This window comes from Myotis yumanensis, unplaced genomic scaffold (genome assembly GCF_028538775.1).
Source record: "Myotis yumanensis isolate MYYU_CA2020_CCGP unplaced genomic scaffold, mMyoYum1.0.hap1 SCAF_2, whole genome shotgun sequence".
NCBI lineage: Eukaryota > Metazoa > Chordata > Mammalia > Chiroptera > Vespertilionidae > Myotis > Myotis yumanensis.
Window position 1 is genome coordinate 213,945,451 of NW_027223753.1, and position 19,177 is coordinate 213,964,627.

Here is a 19,177-nt window from a genome sequence, read left to right on the forward strand (position 1 = left end):
CGAGGCACAGCAGCACCGCCCTGGGTGCGCACGCGCTCTGCTATCCAGGCGTCTCCCGAACATCTCAGGCCACACGCACTCCCATCTGCGCGGAACCGCCTTTCACACGCAGTCCACGTCTGTGGGTTTTCTCATAGCCTCGCCCTGAGGAACTTCTCCATAGCAACTGGCCTCTACTTGGATAAGGTTTAGCAGCAGTTTTCGTGGTGTCCCAAGCTTTTTAAAGTGGAATTCGGTTCGCATTTTTAAAATCTCATGTGTTATCTCCCTGTTTTTAAAGTAATAGCTGCCAACCAGGCAGAGTGCGGTGGGGACGGCAGGACCCAGGCGACCAGGGCCACAGGCAGCGGGTTATGTCTCCGCACGGGAGGCCGCCCGGGAGGTTTCCCTGTACTTCCGGTTGCTGTGTGCGTCGCAGTACCTAGCAGCCACGCGTACAGCCGTCTGTTTAGAGACATGTCTCTCCGCAGCAGGGTCTGGGCGGCGGCGGCCAAGACGCGCACGACATCGGGTCTGAGCAGGGGGATGGCTCTCTCCTCGGAATCCTAGCAGGACAGGGAGACGGTCAGGTCAGTGACTGACCTCCTGGCACGCGGCCCTTCCTCACTGGTCTCCAGAGCTTCCTCCAAAAAGGCAGTTCTCCAGGAGCCCGGGGACAGCAGCTGCTACGTGATCAGCATCCTCACAAATGTGAACAAGGACCTTTCAGAGGCTGAGAGCCAATGGCGATCACGGAGCAGCTGCTCACCTTCCGAGACCAACACTGAGGTCGACCCCGCTCACCGCCTCCTCGGAAATACCAGGGACCCCTCCCTCATGACACTGACTCACCAGACAGGTGTACAGCGGGAAGAAGAAGAGAACGATTTCCAGAGTATTTCTTTGCACCAGAACATTGGAGTCCAGCAGTGACGCGCACAAAGCCTTCACCTACAAACGACACAGACACAGGCGTTTCGTTCCCAGGATGTTTATTGTCAGTTGCAGGCTACTCTTTGGCCACAGAAAGGAAAGTAACTTTCCCGGGAACTCGAAGCTGCCCTGTTAAAGCATGAGGGGCAGAACAACAGGTGTAGACATGGGAAGCCTGGGTTCAAGCTCTAGACGCTGGGGGCTGTGAGGTCGGGAGGCCGGTCAACTGCAGCCCTCGCCTGCTCGTCTCAGAGCCAGAGGGCTTTGGATCCATGGTCAGGTTCTGAGACCTCGAATTCTATGATTCCAGAAAGGAATGTTTAGGTTCCAACAGACACTTTTGGCTCAACTCAAACTCCAACGACATTGTGTCCAATGGACTCCACACCCATTCAGTACCTGTTCTGAGCGTCTTTTCTGAGCACAGAAGGTATAGCATAGTTGCAGAGTGGATGATCAGAGTATAAGACAACTGTCAATAAAAAGCTAGGAGAATTCAGCAGAAGAGGGGGAGAGACCTTTATTCTGGAAAAACCAGGAAGCTTTGTGGGAAAGCTCACGGAAGCTCCCAGGACAGGAAGCATTTCCATGGAGACCCCTGGAGAAGAGGGGCGGGCAGCGAGTGCAGGAGGGGACCCCGGGAGCAAACACAGCATCCCACCCAGTTTCCAGGCCGGGCGGGGTGGTGGCTCTGGGAGTGGGGGTGCCGGAAGGGGAGAGTGAGGTATTTGGTGGGTTGGGAGCAGACTGTTAAGAACACTCTAGAGTTTAGACTTTAGGCAACAGAAGCCAGATATTTTTCACACAGTGTAGACATGAGCAAAGCTAAGCAAACCTCTTAGTGATGGAAAGGGAGGGGAAGGGTAGGGAATGGGAAGGAGAAACACCAGTTAGAAGTTATGCTGTGGTCCGGAAGCAAGACTGCGGAAGTTGGAGCAGGACCGCGAACATGGAGAGAGACAGACAGAAGTGGTACCAATGGGCAGGAGAGACCGGACGTATTTATGAGGCTCTCTGGGTGCTAAGCACAGTGCAGAGCGTGTCACCAGTCTCTTCACTGAACCCTCAGAGGGCCCGTGAGGAAGACCTATTATCCCCAGGCTGCAAAGAGGAAGGGACTCGGTAAGTCAGTCACACCAAGGTGCTGCCTTTCTCACAGCTGAATTCCATTTCCAACGTTTTTCAGTTCCAAGCGTGGAGGCACCACTAGGTGGCGCTAGACAGCAGGCCATTAAACACTCAGGTGCGTTTGGGAAGAGGCCAAGCCCTGGGAAGTTCCTGTGTTTTAAGGTCACGAGAAGGCATGTCCCAGCCAGGGAAGAGAGCTGTCCTCGAAGGGGAGGGGATGGGCACCAGAGGAACCCCCACAGTCTAGGTTAGAGAGCAGCCAGAGATGTGGCTGGGGTGGGACCCAGGCGGTGGCCAGAGGAGGAGCCTCCCGGTGGGCAGTGGGCAGCGGGCAGTGGGACGCAGGCAGAGGAGCGAGCAGGGTTTTATAAAGCGGCAGAGTCTGTGCAAGGCTCTCGGGAACTTCACCGCTAACAATCTACTGAAGAGCAGGGCCTCCTGCAGGGCCCCTCGCCTAAGAGCAACACGCGTCTGAATATACACACTGCAATGCATGTGTTAAAAACAAGCACCGCCATCCTGGGGTTCCTTGCACCTGAGGACACCCCCACCTCGTCTGGCTCAGCTGCTCATCCTTATACACACTCGGACTCCACTGACGTCCCTCTGTGGCCCCAGTGACAGCCCGGGACTGCGTGCCCAGCGGCCACCACCCTCAGGGAGAAGCCAGCACCCACCGTGAGCTGGTGATCCGTCCCCAGCATGTGCTTCTGCTCCTTGCCCGGCGAGTCCCTGCTGATGTGGCCCACCACAAAGAGCGAGGCGGGCAGGCGGATGGCCGGGCTGGCCAGCACACTCCCCCAGAGGGCAGCATAGAACACCTCTTTGCCGACCACCAGGGACAGTCGCAGGAGCAGAGCGTCTGTTCTGTGGACAAGAGATCACAGAGTTTCAGGGCTCCTTCCCCACGTGCCCACGTCTCACTGTGCTGCGCCAGGAAGAGCCCGGCTCGCTCTCCCTGGCCATGGAAATCACTATTCTGAGCTGCTGCTCTCTCGTCTTTCTGTGTTTGTTCACCTGCCACTGTCACTGCTAAAACACACACTTCCTGGGAGATACAGCTTCCTGGCCTACAGGCAGCATGACAGGCCATGTTGCCACAGCACCCAGGTCACTGCAGCACCAGGGTCAAGGTCACTGCAGCACCCAGGTCACCGCAGCACCAGGGCCAAGGTCATTGCAACACCAGGTCAAGGTCACCGCAGCACTAGGTCACCGCAGCTATGCAGCTACTGCACAGGATCTTAACAAAGGAATCTGGCCAGGAGCAGTGTGCAGGCATCGGGGGTTAGAAAGCCAGCGTGAACACTACGGCCTAACACTGGCCCAAACTCCCATTCCTCCGGTTCTCTAACCAGCACAAACCAGCAACACGACACGGTGGGTCACCCGCCTGCCTGAGCCCTTGCATTTCCGCCAACATGACACCGTGACCCACCACACCCCGCTCACGTCCGTGCACAGTGCTTGCTGGTGGTGTCGGCTCAATTCCGGAGAACGCTGAAGAAAAAGCTGCCAAACTTTCTCAAACAGACGGGATACAGTGATAAAAACATCTTGTGCGATCGCCTCAATTACTGTACCCAGACGTCCGGTCAGAGATTCTAGAACCTGCGCCCAGCATCTCCCTCAGAGAGCTGGCACTGAACTCCGGGGGCTGCAGACACTGGGCCTGGCTCCCTGTCCCAGCCCATCTACCCAGTGACCCATGCAGCTTTACTCGCTCTGGGTTCAATGTCAAGAAACCACAGTGTTAGGAAAAAATAGTGAACACACAGAAACACCCCAACTATTGACACCCTTCTATCATTCACTCTGACAGACTTTTAAATGCAGGCCATTTTGGGAACTGGTGTTCCTATGTCAGATAATGGAAAAAGCACTTGCACACACATAGACATACATTCACCTGGTTGGTCAACATGAATGAGCCAGAACCTCTAGGAAGAGCCTGGGGTCTAGGAATCAAGAGACAGAGTCTGGTAAAGGTCCTCTCGCTGACCCCTCTGTCACCTTGACCTTTCACCTCACCATGGGCAGCCACCGGGCATGATGGTCAGGCTTTGAAATGGCAGGGAGCCAGACTGCCTCCTAAGGCAGCGGATCCAAGTGACCCCACCCACAGTACACGTGATTCTCCCCCAGAACGGAGAGCTGCACCCGCCCACTCCATGTGACAGCTGGAAACGGTCAGGCTACATTCCTGGTGGGCTGTCAAATCCCACACTGATCCTGGTGACTCAAATCACCCTTGGGCACTAGCACCCGCCCTCACGTCGTTGATCACTTGGTTCCCTTGGCTAGCAGACCCTGTATCGATTCCTTGATTCCACCCCTGCACGCCCCGCCCCCGCCCCTCGCCAGGGCAGCCCCAACACCAAGGCAAAGGTGGGGTGAGTAGGGACTGGCGTGGAATGAGTGGTGGGTGTGTAATCACATGACAACTGTTGCAGCCAGAGGTTTCTAGGCCTCCCGGTCGGGCTGCACGTGGGCCCTGAAAGCGATCACATGAGCAGAGGCTGACTGCTCTATTCATGTGGGAAAGCCTCCCATCAGTTCCCCAGAGAAGCAGGACACCGTGCACACTCCGCAGTCTGATGGGTGTCTGCTCTCTCCCGCCGAAGCAGGGATGGAACCGCCTGCCGTGTCAGCTTCACAAATTTCTCCAAGTGCTGCTGAAAGCGTCCAGCCAGCCTGCTAAGCATCACCTTTTCACGCCCTGCCCAGCAAGGAGACCTGGCCTGGCTTTCTTATTGGCAAGCAGCCTAGTGTGCAGGAAGGACTCGGATCTGCCATTCGTGGGTCAGAACCCCATCACTGTCACTCGGACTGAGAGAGCCGGAAACCTTTCCTTCCTCCCCACCCATAAAAGGAGGTGTTCCCAGGAGAACACGGTACTTGGTCAAGCAGAGACCAGACCAGATATGTGCACGGTTGGCCCCACTTCCACACCTGGCCCTGCTCCGTGCATCTCTGCACTTTCCCCCAGATTCTCCCACAAGACGCCAACGGCTTGGCCCACGACAGCCTGGACGGGCGGAGCCGCGGTGCGCTGAGACCCACCTGTCGTAGATCTCCGAGCCCTCCTCCAGGCCGGGCAGCAGGCCGATGACGAAGGCCTGGAGACTGGGCAGGAGCAGCCTCTGCAGTGGCAGGAAGTACTTCTCATACAGGCCCAGCAGCACGGGCCGCACCGACATGGCCGCGTGCGCCAGGAGCGGGAACAGCCCACAGCTTGGGGGAGAAGAGGCGAGAGGGTGAGACCCCCTCAGGAGTTCCAGATGGGCCCGCCGGCATCCAAGCTGGAGATGCAGACCCCTGTCTGTCCTGAGATGTCAGGACGCACTGCCAGCACCGAGGGGGCCACGGGCCAGCACGCACCCACACCCTTAGAGAGACGCCTGGAGGACGGGCTCCGGGAGGTGAGCCGCCGTCTCCTGGTGACCGCTGCACACCCCCGAGCTCTGCAGTTTGTCACTCACTGATCTTGTGAAGGGAACAGGGTCACCTGGATAAGGGGGCCTGGGGAAGCCGGCGTACCTGTACAGGAACAAATCCTTGGCCAGCCATTTGGTGCCCACAATTTTAAAGATGATCTCATAGGTTTCCAGGGCCTTCAGGTGCACCCCACTGGGCAGGGCAGGGTGCAGGCACTGAGCCAGTCTCTTGCTGATGAGGAGCCGTCGTGGCAACAGGGAATACTTCAGGTTGCTCTGAAGAGCCTGGAAAACAAGAGAAACGCACGAGGAAGAAGGTGATGATGACCATGGCAGACACCAGCAGGCCCAGGTGGCTGTGAGAGACGAGACAGAACAGGAGAACAGAGCGACTGGACGAGGGCCTGGGGCACCAGCCAGACTCCAGCACACAATGCCGGGGACGCCCCCAATGCTGGGACGAGGCAGGCTCCGGACTCGAGAGCCAGGGAAAGCTGTCTCCCTCCAAGTGACTCACTGTCAGGCCACACGTGAGCACCTGTGCACGGTGAGGCGTGTGCTTCCCTGGGAAGGCCGCGTCTACACAGAGCAGGCACACGCATTCCACGTGGGGCGAGGCCACCTCCGTCCCTGGGAAGACTGCTCCCTGGATGCCCCTGGCCCTCTGTCTGGGGAGAGGCGGGGTCTGAACTGCCCCCCACAGCCAGGTGGTGCCGGAAGAGATGGGTGGGGACCCTCTCGGCTGTGTCTCCTGGCACCTTCCCCAGTCAGTCCTCAGCTGGGACACAGGGCCCTGCTGGCTCCAGGGCTGCGTGTCCCCAAGCAGGACCCAGGCCCTGTCTGTGCTAATGTATGCCTGGTGTGTGCTTACGGGGTGTGAGCGGTCAACGCCGACCATCCGGGCGCCAAGCACCATGGCTGGGTGGGTCCTCGTGACTCAGGCTTAAAATACTGCGTGTCTGTCACTATGGCGGACATACTCACACAAATATTTACTGAAGGCCGACAGGGTGAAGTCCACACTCCTTAAACCAGCCACTCGAAGGCCTCCACAGCACGCCTCCTGCCGCTTCAGCTTCACACCCTAACAACACAGCCCCTGCGGCCTCAGCTGACCCTCGCTGGCCCTCTGCCCGAAAGGCCTTCCTTCCCACCCCCTGCTGATTTCCTCACGCGAAACCAGCTTGGCGCCCCTCGTGGAGGCAGAATGGTCCCCTCCCACATTCAGTTTCTCCTCCACTGGGTTCCACGTGCACGCCTGCCACCGACTTACAATGCTGTTCCAGCAATTGCCTGCCTAATGGTCTGACTTAGGCGGCCGGCCACTCAGAGGGAGCAGGTCTGTCTCCCTCTCTGCTGTCTTCAGCCCTCTGTGCCTAAGCACAGTAGGCTGCCTGGAGGAAGTGGCAGACTCGGGCAATGCCAACTGCACTCTGCCCGTGAGTCAGAGCCGCTGGCCCCGGACCATCTTAGGACACAACAGTTTTATAAACAAACAAAAAGATCCCACTTCTAAAATAAATACTGAGGCTTCACAGGAGGTAAAGGGATGAGAAGGAAAAGGGTATTTTTCATCAGAAGCCTATAGTCTAAACTCTCAAGTTCAATAAAACTACATTTTTTTTTTTAAAAACCAGTCACCTGGTGCACAGATTCGTGCACACTGAAAGGAAATTAGAAGGTGGCCGGTGGGGCGAGACTGGGCCAGATGGGCTGGACACGCCCTGGAGCCAACCTCCCACAGTCTCTCCCCAGCCGGCTGCACCTGGGGTGATGCCGTGGCTCAAAGGGTGTCTGCAGAGTGAGCTGCAGGGGGTTCCTCTGGCAGGTGGGATCCCTTGGCCTGGCGTGCGGGTATCGGGCTGAAACCAGCTCTCAGACATCCCCCAAGGGGTCCCAGAGTGCGAGAGGGCACTCTGCAAAGTTGCTGTCATACAGGGTGTGAAACACAAATCCAAGTGTGCAGTAAACCAGACTCGGGGCCGACAGTGCCCCAGCAGCAACATAACCCACGGCCAAAGGTAGAATTGCACGGCCCCGCGAGGAATCAAGCTCCCTTCTCTCTAGTTTTGGGGTGCGTCACCCAAGAACCACCACTGCCAAGTCACTGCAGCTTGGCAGCTCCTGCGTTGAGTGTCTGCCCCCTAGTGGTCAGTGTGTGTCATAGCTACCGGTTGGACAAACACTTAGCATGTTAGCCTTTTATATACATAAATAGATAAGCTATTGTAGCTGAGTTGGTTGATCATCATCCTGTGCAATGAAAGGTTGCCAGTTCAATTCCTGGTTAGAGAATATGCCAGTTTCAGGCTCAATCCCAGATAGGGGGCTTGCAGGATCTATGTTCCATTCTCACATCGATGTTTCTCTCTCTCTCTCCCTTCTTTCCTCTCTCTCTAAAAATCAATAACAAATCCTTAAAAAATAGATAAACTAGAGATTTACCTTGAAACATTATTTTTCAGAGTCTAATATCTTAAAACAAAGGTAAAGCCAACAGAATATTTACATGTGCTTATATCCAAAGAATCCCCAAAAACAAACAATGGAGGGAGGAGGTGATGGAAACGCATGCTGTTGCCTTTGCCTCCCACATGCTCCCCTTCCAGGGCCGGGGATAGAGCCTGCAAACTGGGCACGTGCCCTGATGGCGAATCGAACCCCTAACCTCTCGGTTCATGGGATGACTCCCAACCAACTGAGCCACACAAGCCAGGGTCCAAATCTGACCTTTGCTCTGTGAGTTCTAAGGTCACCTGAGGTGCAAAGGAGACACCCAAGTGTCTGTTTGCCTTGGGCTGTGCCCACCGTTAGGTCTCATTTCTCTGCCCTCCTGAGCCTAGACGAGGCAGCTAGACTCACGCTGGCCAGTGAGGTGAGCGGGGTCACTCGTGGCACTTCCGGCACAGGCTTTAGAAGTCATATTGAATGAAAAATTTTCGCATCGTAGGACCGGAGTCGGAATCTCCAGGTGGAAATGCTCTCCGTGCAGAAGACTCGGAGTGCTCCTGGCCCTGGACTCCCCAGGCTGCGTTCCTGCTCCCAGTGACAGCACACGGAGGAAACAGGGTTGCGGCCCCCCTGAAAACACGTTCTGTGTGAGCAGCACTAAGCAGCATCGCCAAAACATGCTTGATGCAGAATACACCCAACTCTGGGTGTCATTAAGGAAAGGTGCTTTCTCCTGATAACCCTGTGCAGCTTGGGGCGGGGCCAGTGAGGGAGAACCAGCTGCTCCGACTGAATTTTCCTTCTCTCCCCCTCCAGCTGTTGCAGAGGTTCCCTCTCCCCCCTCCAGCTGTTGCAGCAGTTCCCTCTCTCCCCTCCAGCTGTTGTAGAGGTTCCCTCTCCCCCCTCCAGCTGTTGCAGCAGTTCCCTCTCTCCCCTCCAGCTGTTGTAGAGGTTCCCTCTCCCCCCGCCAGCTGTTGCAGCAGTTCCCTCTCTCCCCTCCAGCTGTTGTAGAGGTTCCCTCTCCCCCTGCCAGCTGTTGCAGCAGTTCCCTCTCTCCCCTCCAGCTGTTGTAGAGGTTCCCTCTCCCCCTGCCAGCTGTTGCAGCAGTTCCCTCTCTCCCCTCCAGCTGCTGTAGAGGTTCCCTCTCCCCCTGCCAGCTGTTGCAGCAGTTCCCTCTCTCCCCTCCAGCTGTTGCAGAGGTTCCCTCTCCCCCTGCCAGCTGTTGCAGCCCTGACCCTGCCTTTCTCCTTCCAGGCTCTGTCCCCTCACTTTGCTGGGAGGACCCTCTCCAGGGAGAAAGGCATAGAGCAGGGGTCCTCAAACTGCGGCCCATGGGCCACATGCGGCCCGCCGAAAACATTTATCTAGCCCGCCGGGTGTTTTTGCTGCCACTGCCTGTCCTGCTTAGCAGCCGACTCGTGCCAGGCCCACAGTGCGCATGTGTGGAATGTCTGCGGGACAGTGAACTGGCCCCCTGTTTAAAAAGTTTGAGGACCTCTGGCGTAGAGCATGGTTCCATTGTTGGGGGAAGTTCCATTGTTTGGGTTGTGTTTTTCAGGAAACCAAAAACCCAGTGACTGGTCACTGAAAAATGATGCATATTAAAAACATTTTTTGAGACATGTTCTTCTACAACTATAGAATAAATATCTCAGGAAAACAAATTAATTGGGAAGGAAAAAAGGGTCATGTTTCCAAAATCACTTTTTAAACATCTAAACAGAAAGGAGAAACTATAATCAAACAGGAAATTAAACTTCCTTGTTTCTTTCGCTCATGGACTATACTAGTTTAAAAGTATTACTTGAGCTATCGTTAAGGCATAATTGCAATATTTTTAACCTCACCTGATTCACGGGCTCAGCAAAACAAAATAATAAAACACAAAATAAAAGTTTGAAAAAATAGGCTTGACCCACACCCGAGCTTCATTAACAGAGACCAGGAAGTGTCTTACTGGCTCCACCCAGATAGCGTCTGTCATGTTGATTTACTGTGACACAGTCTGACCCTCTCTGGGACTCGTAGCCGGTCCAGAACGGTCGTGGGAGAAACACCATAAAAACCCCAAAGGGTAGACCATGGGCTCAAAAAGTAATTCAATTCACTTAAAATGATTCAAAAGCTGATTCAGTAAGTTTTACGTTGTGCATATTTTACCTAAAATGGTTAAGATGATAAACTGTATGTGTATTTTATCACAATTTTTAAAATGTTAAAGGTAGTTTCACAACATGGGCGGGGGACTGTGTGTGATTCTAAACTGTGTTAGCCTGTGAAATGAAATGGCAAATGTTCCCTTTCCCCATTGAGAGCCAAGCACCGAGTGAGGCTGACTCAGAGCGCCAGGTGCTCGTCGCCAGTTAAAAGCATCTCCATCAAGCAAATGGCAAAACACCGCCTGGCTTCCTTCTGGAAGTCGGCCAGCTTTATAAGGATGCTCGTTTCCTGCCGCGAAAACAACGCAGTACGTGAGTAAGACGGGCCAGGTGGCAGCGGCTGGAACGCTCATTAAGCATTTGCCACAGGCCACCAGCAGTGCTCACGCTTCCAGAAAGAAGGGCAACAGAACAGGACTGGCCAGGGCCTCCCACATGAAAGGAGGCCAAACACCGGCGCTGAGTGTGTCCTGGCCACCTTGCCAGGCTGGGTGAAGTGGGGAGTGACAGCTGGAGAAAAAGGCACAACACGGGCGGGGACTCATAGGCAGCCAGTGAGGTCAGCTCTTGTTTAACTGGGGGACTGACAGTGTTCAACTCCTCTGTAAACGAGGAGCTTCCTCCTCAGAAGCGTCACCGTCACCGTCACTGCACTGCAGCAGGGCCCCCGTTCATCAACTCAGCAGGTTCCGACAGCCACCCCCAGATCCCAGGGGCACGAAAGCCCCAGCAGCAGCTCAGACAGCTGCATCAGAATACACCGTTTCCTTTTAAAAACTCTTCTGAATCCACTTTACCTTGTCGCAGTGAATATTGACTTGCACTTTCTGGACAAATACCAGGCCAGGCCGCAGAGGCGGGCACAGTGGTGGTGGACGTGCAGCTGGTACTAAGCATCTGGATGTACCACCTGCTGGAGCTCCGGGCCTGGCAGCGCACACTCACTTGGAGCAGTTCAGCTGCTGGCTCGGCTGTGGAAGGGGCGCTCTGCTGGTCTCACTCGGAGGAAAAACCCAGAAAGGCAATACCAGGGACATGATGGGGGACATGATGCGGGACACGGGGCCCACCTCTCATCAGCTGTGCAGCCCGTCACAGCGACCTGACCACCCGGCTTCGCACACAGAAAGAGTGCCGTCACCTACCATCGGCAGGTTGTGGGAGTGTCATTCTGTCTGCACTTGCCGAGCGTGTCAGGGTTAACACTGAACACTCGCACACACATACACACACGACAGGAGCGCCATGGCCCCCCAACCTCCTGGTTAAGATGACCGGGGAAGCGACACGCTGTCTCACAGACCACCTACAGCACGGGTTCCAATTCTGCTCTTTATTCTGTCCCTCCGGAATTTACTACAGCAGGCAGACTATAAAAGCCACTCACCCTCACCACGGTCACCCATGTTCCCCGCCTTCCTATGAAGAAACAGACGGCTGGTGGCACGCTTTCCATGTCCCCAGACTTACATTTCACTCATTTCTCAGCTGCTCAGCACTCCCTGACATCCACACCCTCACCCCTGACCCCCATGTGGGCCTCCCAGCGGCCCTGGCTCAGCTGAAATACTGCCCATGGAGCTGGGAGGCCTCAAGCAAGTCTGAGCTTCAGTGTCTTCATCAGCCTCTTGACCTGACCCTTGTAGACTACAGCACTGTTTCTATTTGCATTTAAAGATGTCTTACTTATTCATCACTGATTTACTCACTGAATTTCTGTGCTCATGCAGGAGTCCAAGAAATCTAACCATCACTACTAGTAAAGCCTTAAGAAAATTCTTTATTCACATCAACTCCTAGCAAGTGTCCTTTTTAGTTTTCAGGTGTCCCTTTTATTTATTTTTTCAGGTGGCCTTGAATGCAGAGGCAATCACTAAGGCTTGCTCCCTCCAGCGCCTTCTCAAACCCCCTGTCCAGTAACTGATCTGGTGCTGACACTGCCCGCTGCCATCCGGACACTCCCAGGCTCGGGCTGACCCCCAGGCATCAGCCTGAGGGGTTCTCCTACCAGGTGAGGCAGCAATCACCTTGCTCCAAACCTTCCTGGAAGCTCCATGGCTTCCTGCCCTCCCAGAACAAAACCCGAGACCGGCCCCGGTACCTCCTCCCTCCACTCCTGCCACCTCTCAGCCAGCCACGCCCTCCCCCACTGCACCTTGGACCCAGGCCCAGGCCCCAGATGGCCTCCCCAGCAGCTCCCTCACTGCATCCAGGCCTCTGCTCAAACCTCAAATGTCACGTTATCAGCCATCTCTGTCTAACCTGGCACCCATCCTCCGCCCTTCCTGGTTTTCTTTCCTCTTAGCACTGAGCACATTTCTGTTTGCTGTCCGCCTCCTGCCACCACCGCCCTGCACCCTGACAGTAGGAACCCCGGTTGACTGCTGTGTCCCCAGCACCCAGGTGTTCATGCCTCAGTCCTGTTCCTGTATCAGTTTGCCAGGCCTGCTGTAACAAAGCACCACACAGCACGCACAGCAACAGAAATGTGCCCTCACAGCCTGCAGGGCCGAAGTCCAAGGTCCCGGGGTGGGCAGGGCTGGCTCCTCCCGAGGCTGCGGGAGGCCCTGCTCCAGGGGCCTCTCTCACTCTGGAGTCAGCTGACAATCTCTGGTTCCTTGGCTCATCGTTGCATCACCCAGCCTCTGCCCTCATCCTCACATGGTGCCTTCCCCACATGCATGTCTGAGTCCAGATTTCCCCTTTTTACAAGGACACCAATCACACTGGATCAGGATCCACCCTAAATGACTTCATTTTCACTCGATGTCCTCTGTAAAGGCCCCATCTCCAAATGAGGCCACCTTCTGAGGTGCTGGGCGTTAGGACCTCAGATTTTTTTTTTTTTGAGGATATAATTCAACCCATAAAAATCACAGCCACATGACATTGGGCACGTGAATTTTCACCAGTAAAACAGGGCTAATAATTGCAGCCACCTCGCTGGGATGATGGAGACAGTGCCCCTCACACAAAGAGGTGAACCCTGTTCCTTCTGTGAGCCTCGCAGGCACAGGCATGAAAGAAGCTCAGGCGCTGGGCTCTGCAGCCAGGCAGCCAGGGTCTGAGTCCTCCCTCTGCCACTTGCTGCCCATGACCTTCACAAGTTGCTTAGACTGAGACCAATGTCAAGACAGGCTGTGAGGATTACACAGTGACGCATGGCAGGTCCTCAGCACACAGTACGCTCTCTAGGAGTGTCGCCTGTCACAGGCAGGGCTGAGGTAGGGACAGTGTCACCCTCGTCCCACCGATACCTTGTAAATTTTTCACGGGGGCTGTTCCCACTCACTGCCTAATCACAGCAGCAGGACAGGAAGCTCCAGCAAAGAGGACACAGTAGTGGGATTAGAGAACTGGGTACCAACCAGGACAAAAACTGGTATTTCTAAACTTTTATCCAATACGACTCATATCCAAATGCCTACACACATCTACCTGATGACACTAACCCATCCCAAAGCGACCCCGTCTCCCTGCCCACCCACGGAGCCAGCTCCTCCGCTCTCCCCGCCCCATTCTTGCCTCACATCTTTGCGTCTCCTCAAGCTGAAGACCCGGGAGAAAGCCTGGGAGTCGTGCTTGGCTCCTCTTTTTCTTACACCCCACATCTTATCCACAAGGAGTCCTGTTAGCTATTCCCACGAAGTCTGTTTGGAATCCACACCTGCCCCTCAGCACCACCTCCTTACGGGAACAGCTCTGCAGTGTCCCTATCTCTGCCTCTCCGACCCCTCCCGTCTCCTGACCCATCCTGTTTCCTGCCCCAGAGAGCAGCTGGAAGTGGTTCCAGCAAACCAGGCGGGAAGCCAGGCCATGCCCTCTGCTCAGCTCCCAGGGCTCCCTGAGGACTCGGTGGCCACTGTCAGGCTCGCTTTAAAGGACCTACAAGACCAGGAGCCCTCCCGACCCCTTGCCACTGTGGCCTCATCTCCTATGCTCTCCCCATTCCTCGCTTGCTCCGTAGCCTCACTGGCCTCAGACATGGCACAGCCTCGGAACTTGGTCAAATGGCACCTTCTCGGCAAGGCCTTCCTCGATGAACCCATTTAATATTGTGCCATCCCCCCAACACTTACTGTCTCCTCCCTCCTTACCATTCCCACAATACTCATCCAGCTAAGATCCCAGGTATTTTGTTTATCGCCCAGCTTCCCCTTTGTTCTCTGCTGCACCCTGATACCTAGAACAGTACTGGCATGTTGTAGGTGCTCAAATACCTATTGAATGAATGAATGAATGGCCAATGCTTGAAAAGCTCCTTAAAGAAAGGTTGTAACAGCCCTAACCGGTTTGGCTCAGTGGATAGAGCATCGGCCTGTGGACTGAAGGGTCCCAGGTTCAATTCCGGTCAAGGGCATGTACCTTGGTTGCGGGCACATCCCCAGTAGGGGGTGTGCAGGAGGCAGCTGATCAATGTTTCTCTTTCATCAATGTTTCTAACTATCCCTCTCCTTTCCTCTCTGTAAAAAATCAATAAAATATATTTTTAAAAAAAGAAAGGTTGTAACTGTACTTGATAACCTGCATTTAAATTCCACTCCTAGGTATATGCCCTAAAGAAGGGAGGACAGGTGCTCAAACAAAATTTGTACACAAATGTTCATCGCAGCAAAATAGCCCCAAGGTGGGAACCTAAAGGTCACCAACGGATGAATGGATACACAAAATGTGGTCTATCCTTACCATGGAATATTATTTGGTCATGAAAAGGAATACAATACTGATACATCTCACAACTTGGATGAACCCTGAACACATGCTAACTGCAAGAAGCCAGACACAAAAGGCCACCTATTGTCTCATTCCGTCTGTGTCCATAGACACAGAAAGCATCTCAGTGGGGTGGGGTCGGGGCAGGGCTGGGAAGGATTTCAGCTGGGGATGGTGGAAATGTTCTGGAACTAGACAGTGGTGATTCACCACATCGTGAATGTACTGAAATCCCTTTAACAATACAGTCTAAAATGGTTAATGGTAAATTTTATGTTAGGTGAATTTTACCTCAACATAAAAATAATGAACACACACCCTCCAAAAATAAGTATGCTATCTTTAGATTGCAGGAGAGTCGAGAACTAAAACGTCGAAACATCTGGAAGAACCTGCATACACCTAAATCCTACCCCAGTGCCTCTCCCTTCCCGACAGAGGAAGCCACCTCCAGGCACGACAGCGAGTGTGGTGTCAGCCTGGGAATTCCTGAGCCAGAGCTCTCAACCCGACTCCCAGGCTCTTACTTGCTCTTTTCTGACATCTGTGCACCCAGCCAGCGCCCAGCCGTGACGGCCACAGGTTGTAAATATACTTTGCAGGACACACACAGCTTCTGGGCACAACCTGTGATCACTGCCTATCTGCGCGTGCCCGACAGCCTGGGGGAGTGGGGGGAGCTGCTTTCTGGTAGCCGAGTGGACTGCTGCCAGGCACTGCACCAGGGTCAGCCTGCTGGCATCCCTCACCCTGCCCTATACCTTGAAGAGGTAGATGGAGAAATCCTTTCTCTTGAGTGAGGTTTGTCAGAGTCCCCAGTGTCTGCGACCTGGGGACTGGAGAGCTGCAGAGTAGGGAGGGGCACCCCCAACTCCCACATAGCACTGGGCTCAAAAGGCAGGTATCCCAGCCAGGAGTTCCGGCCCCACAGCCACGGAGCCCAGATAGCCTCCACCTACGGTCACACGGTCCTCTGAGCGCTTGGCCATTACTGTGCCATCCTCCTGAGCAGCATGGGAAAATACAACGGTCCCATCACAGCACACAAGGTCAAGCCCGCACGTGACCAGTTTGGGTCTTCCTAGGCCTGACCTCTTCTCCTCATCCAAACACACACACAATTTCCGGGTAGATTTCATTATTTATTTCATCCTTTACTCTTCCAGGGGTTATCAATCAGCAGAAAAATGGTCAAGAGTAAACCAAAGCCTGACTGGTGTGGCTCAGTGGTTGAGTGTTGACCTATGAACCAGGAGGTCACGGTTCGATTCCCAGTCAGGGCACATGCCCAAGTTTGGGCTTGGTCCCCAATGGGGGGTATGCACGAGGCAGCCATTCTCTGTCATCATTGATGTTCCTATCTCTTGCCCTCTCCCTTCCTCTATGAAATCAAGAAAAATATTTATTTAAAAGTAAACCTAAGAAGAAAAAGCCATATCAATCCTAAGCAGTACAAAGAGAACAATCCATCTTTGAGGAATTGATTGGGCAATTTCATTGTTGAGAAAAGACTGGCTATTCTACTAATGTCCACACTAATGCTATGCTCAGGGAAAAAGCTGGAAGGAGGGATGTGCACTGACTGGTTAACAGTGGTGTAAGAGTAAGACAGTCCCTTAGAAAAGTAAAAGGACAGCAGTGTCCCGCCTCCACGCAATCCAAACGCACTCCGCCCACATACCTTGTTGAGCTTGCCCAGTGAAGAGATGAGATCCGCCCATTCACTGGAGGACTCAAAATTTCTTAAAGCCTTTTCAATCCCTGAAGAGTAATTTTTGTATCGGTAGTCATGTAATAGTTCCTGCTCTTCTGGATCCATCTTACATTCTCACAGCAGAGAAAGTATCTAAAAGAGAATCAAAAATAAACAAATGAGGCAGCTATTCAAGGATACACATCATACCTAGCCCAGAGCTACTGAGGACAGGTGTCCGTCCACCAACTCCCGGGGTAGGTGATCCAATTCAAATATTTAGCAAGGCTTCAGGGCCAGGCACTATGGTAGATAAAAGATAAACAGTTCCGGCCTCCTGGATTCTGAGCGGGACAAAGGGACGGAGCAGGCAGAAGCAAAATGCCAGAGTTTTACTTCATTGACAAAATAATTCTAGGAGGGAAACTTACAAATCGGATGATACATATTGTTCCCGATGGATAACTGTGAATGCAGATGGCCCCTCCGATTGCAGGGCATTTATAAAACCCGAGGAAACAAGCTTTTTGGCAGTCCAACCCTCTACAACTAGACTAGGACAGAAAATTGGAAATATTCTTGAAGAAAATCTGGTGGGGGAAAAATGTTAAAAAAACATGAGATGTAAGAGCGTAGTGTCTGACAGCCTGTCCAGTTACTAAGCTCCAATCACCCACCAGGTGCTGCCCTGACAGCTTTAGGCCAGAGTGTAGAGTCTGGATGTAGGGTGATTACACCAGGGCCCAAGCAACCCTCATTTTATTCTTCTTGCCCTTGAATATTCCTGTGGTTAGAGACATTCATTATATATGAACCCCTGCAGCTATTACAAAGCCCAAGATGTAGCCGATCTATTCCCAACTCCAACAGCAACCACTTCCCTTTATTTTTATCCCCAATGTGACGAAGGGAAACGAAGAACGGAATGCTGCACTGACCTGACTTTGTATAAGCACCCCTCACTTATACGATGTAAAGTATACAATACACATACGTGCTTATGTCGTTCTGTTCTTACCCATTTAAAAATCTGATAGCATGTACTGCTGATCTATGAAGTGTTCTGTTTACGACTTCAGGGGCTCATAGGTACGAAAGGACACCCTCCCTCCCGTGTCCCCCGCCAGGTCCAAACCCAGGGCCGGGGCAGCTCTGTGTATTTGTCTGTTCTGTAGGCTTACACATCCAGAATCCTGTAAGGTTCCAGGCTGCCTTCAATATGTACATTTTGAAATAAAAATATTTCCTATTAAAAATATCTGAAAGTCAACCCATCAGTCTATTCAAACAAATTAGAACTCTGGGAAGTACTCAACAAGATATGGAAAGGTTGGCATTCCTGGCACCAAGCCTTGGGTCCTCTTTCTTTCTCTCTTTATCTTCAGTGATCTCTCCATTCCTATAACTTACGAATATGATCTTCATGCCAATGACCCCTGGATTTATAACACCTGCCCAAACCTCCCCTCAGATGTCCTGATTCATGTAAATGTCCACTGGACCCCTCCACCTGGAAGTAGCACAGGTGTCTCCAACTTAGTGCATCCCAAACCAGACGCTCAAGCGTCCCTCAGCAAAATGTGGCCTCGCCGCCTTCATTTACTGGCCCCGGTGAAGGGCCATATCTCCGAATGGGCAATGAGAAGGAACAAAGTACTGGCACGGGCTGCAGGAAGGATGAACTTGGGAAATACTCGCTTAGGGGAAGAAGCCGGTCACAAAAGGCCACATACGATTCCATTTGTGTTAAATGCCCAGAATAGCTGAATCTATACAGTCGGCAAGTAGATTGGTGGTTGCCGAGGGTGGGGAGAAGGAACAGGGAGTAACTGCAAATAGGCACCAGGGATCTTTTTAGGGAAGTGGAAATGTGCTAAAATTGGATTATGACGATGGCTGCACAACTTTGCAAATTTACTAAAAATCCCTGAATTGAATACTCGAATGAATGTTATGCTATACCTCAATAAGGCTGTTTTCTAAAAACTTGATTCTATCTGCTCAGCATGCTCCTTCCTCAGAAAGTGGCTCCCCATCCACGGAACCTTTGACATCATTCCCGACTCTTCCTTCTCTTCACCTGCCACACTCAACGCCCGTCCAGTTGGCTCTTCTCCCCAAACACCTGTGGACTCGCTCTCTTTCTATTGCACCTCTGTGCACACACCTCTCTCTTGCAAGCCTGCAGAGGCCTCTGAATGCTTCCCCTTCACTCTGGCCCCCTCCAATGCACTTTCACACAGGGCTCCAAGAATCCTCTTCATGTGAATTAAAACGTGTCCCCATCACATTTAAACTCTTCCCATTAAACTTACAATAAATCCGAACTCCTCCCCACTCACCGCGTGGCCTATAAGGCTCCACCTACCTCTCTCTTCAAGGCACTCTGCTTATCCTAAGACTGACCCGCACAGGGGTCCTTGAAGTCCACAGGAATGGGCGGTTAGTTAGCAGGAAGAGAGCCTTGTCAGCGATCAGGTGTGTGCTCAGGGCAAGGAGGGTGTGGGCCAGGTAAGGGCAGGTAACTGGAGCAGTTCAATGTTATGGTTGGCTATATGAAGAAAGAACTAGTCAGCGTAACTAACAGCACAGGTGAGAAGTTTGGAAATAGTCATTCAAGCAAGCTCCTTTATTTCAAAATCTGGGGCATTCAATATTATGCATTAAGGAAGTCTTCTGGGTGG

General features: G+C 53.2%; 1 protein-coding gene across 6 annotated transcripts in view; it reads right to left on the bottom strand.

The window, feature by feature from the left end:
- The window catches only part of DOP1B (DOP1 leucine zipper like protein B), a 65,633-nt gene that overhangs the window by 44,665 nt on the left and 1,791 nt on the right, over nucleotides 1-19,177 (bottom strand). For 4 of the 6 annotated variants that reach the window (XR_011470347.1, XM_070407220.1, XM_070407217.1 and 1 more), the window contains exons 2-8: nucleotides 18,862-19,044; nucleotides 16,482-16,646; nucleotides 5,581-5,762; nucleotides 5,104-5,274; nucleotides 2,718-2,907; nucleotides 832-930; nucleotides 422-545 (exon numbers count right to left, since the gene is read on the bottom strand). Coding sequence is in view for 5 of the 6 variants with exons in the window: in XM_070407220.1 (XP_070263321.1) it covers nucleotides 422-545; nucleotides 832-930; nucleotides 2,718-2,907; nucleotides 5,104-5,274; nucleotides 5,581-5,762; nucleotides 16,482-16,619 (904 nt within the window). In the remaining variant the exon portion in view is untranslated. Of the gene's footprint in view, nucleotides 1-421; nucleotides 546-831; nucleotides 931-2,717; nucleotides 2,908-5,103; nucleotides 5,275-5,580; nucleotides 5,763-16,481; nucleotides 16,647-16,924; nucleotides 17,045-18,861; nucleotides 19,045-19,177 lie in introns of those variants that run through there. The other 2 variants (XM_070407219.1, XM_070407218.1) reach the window with 2 other exon arrangements.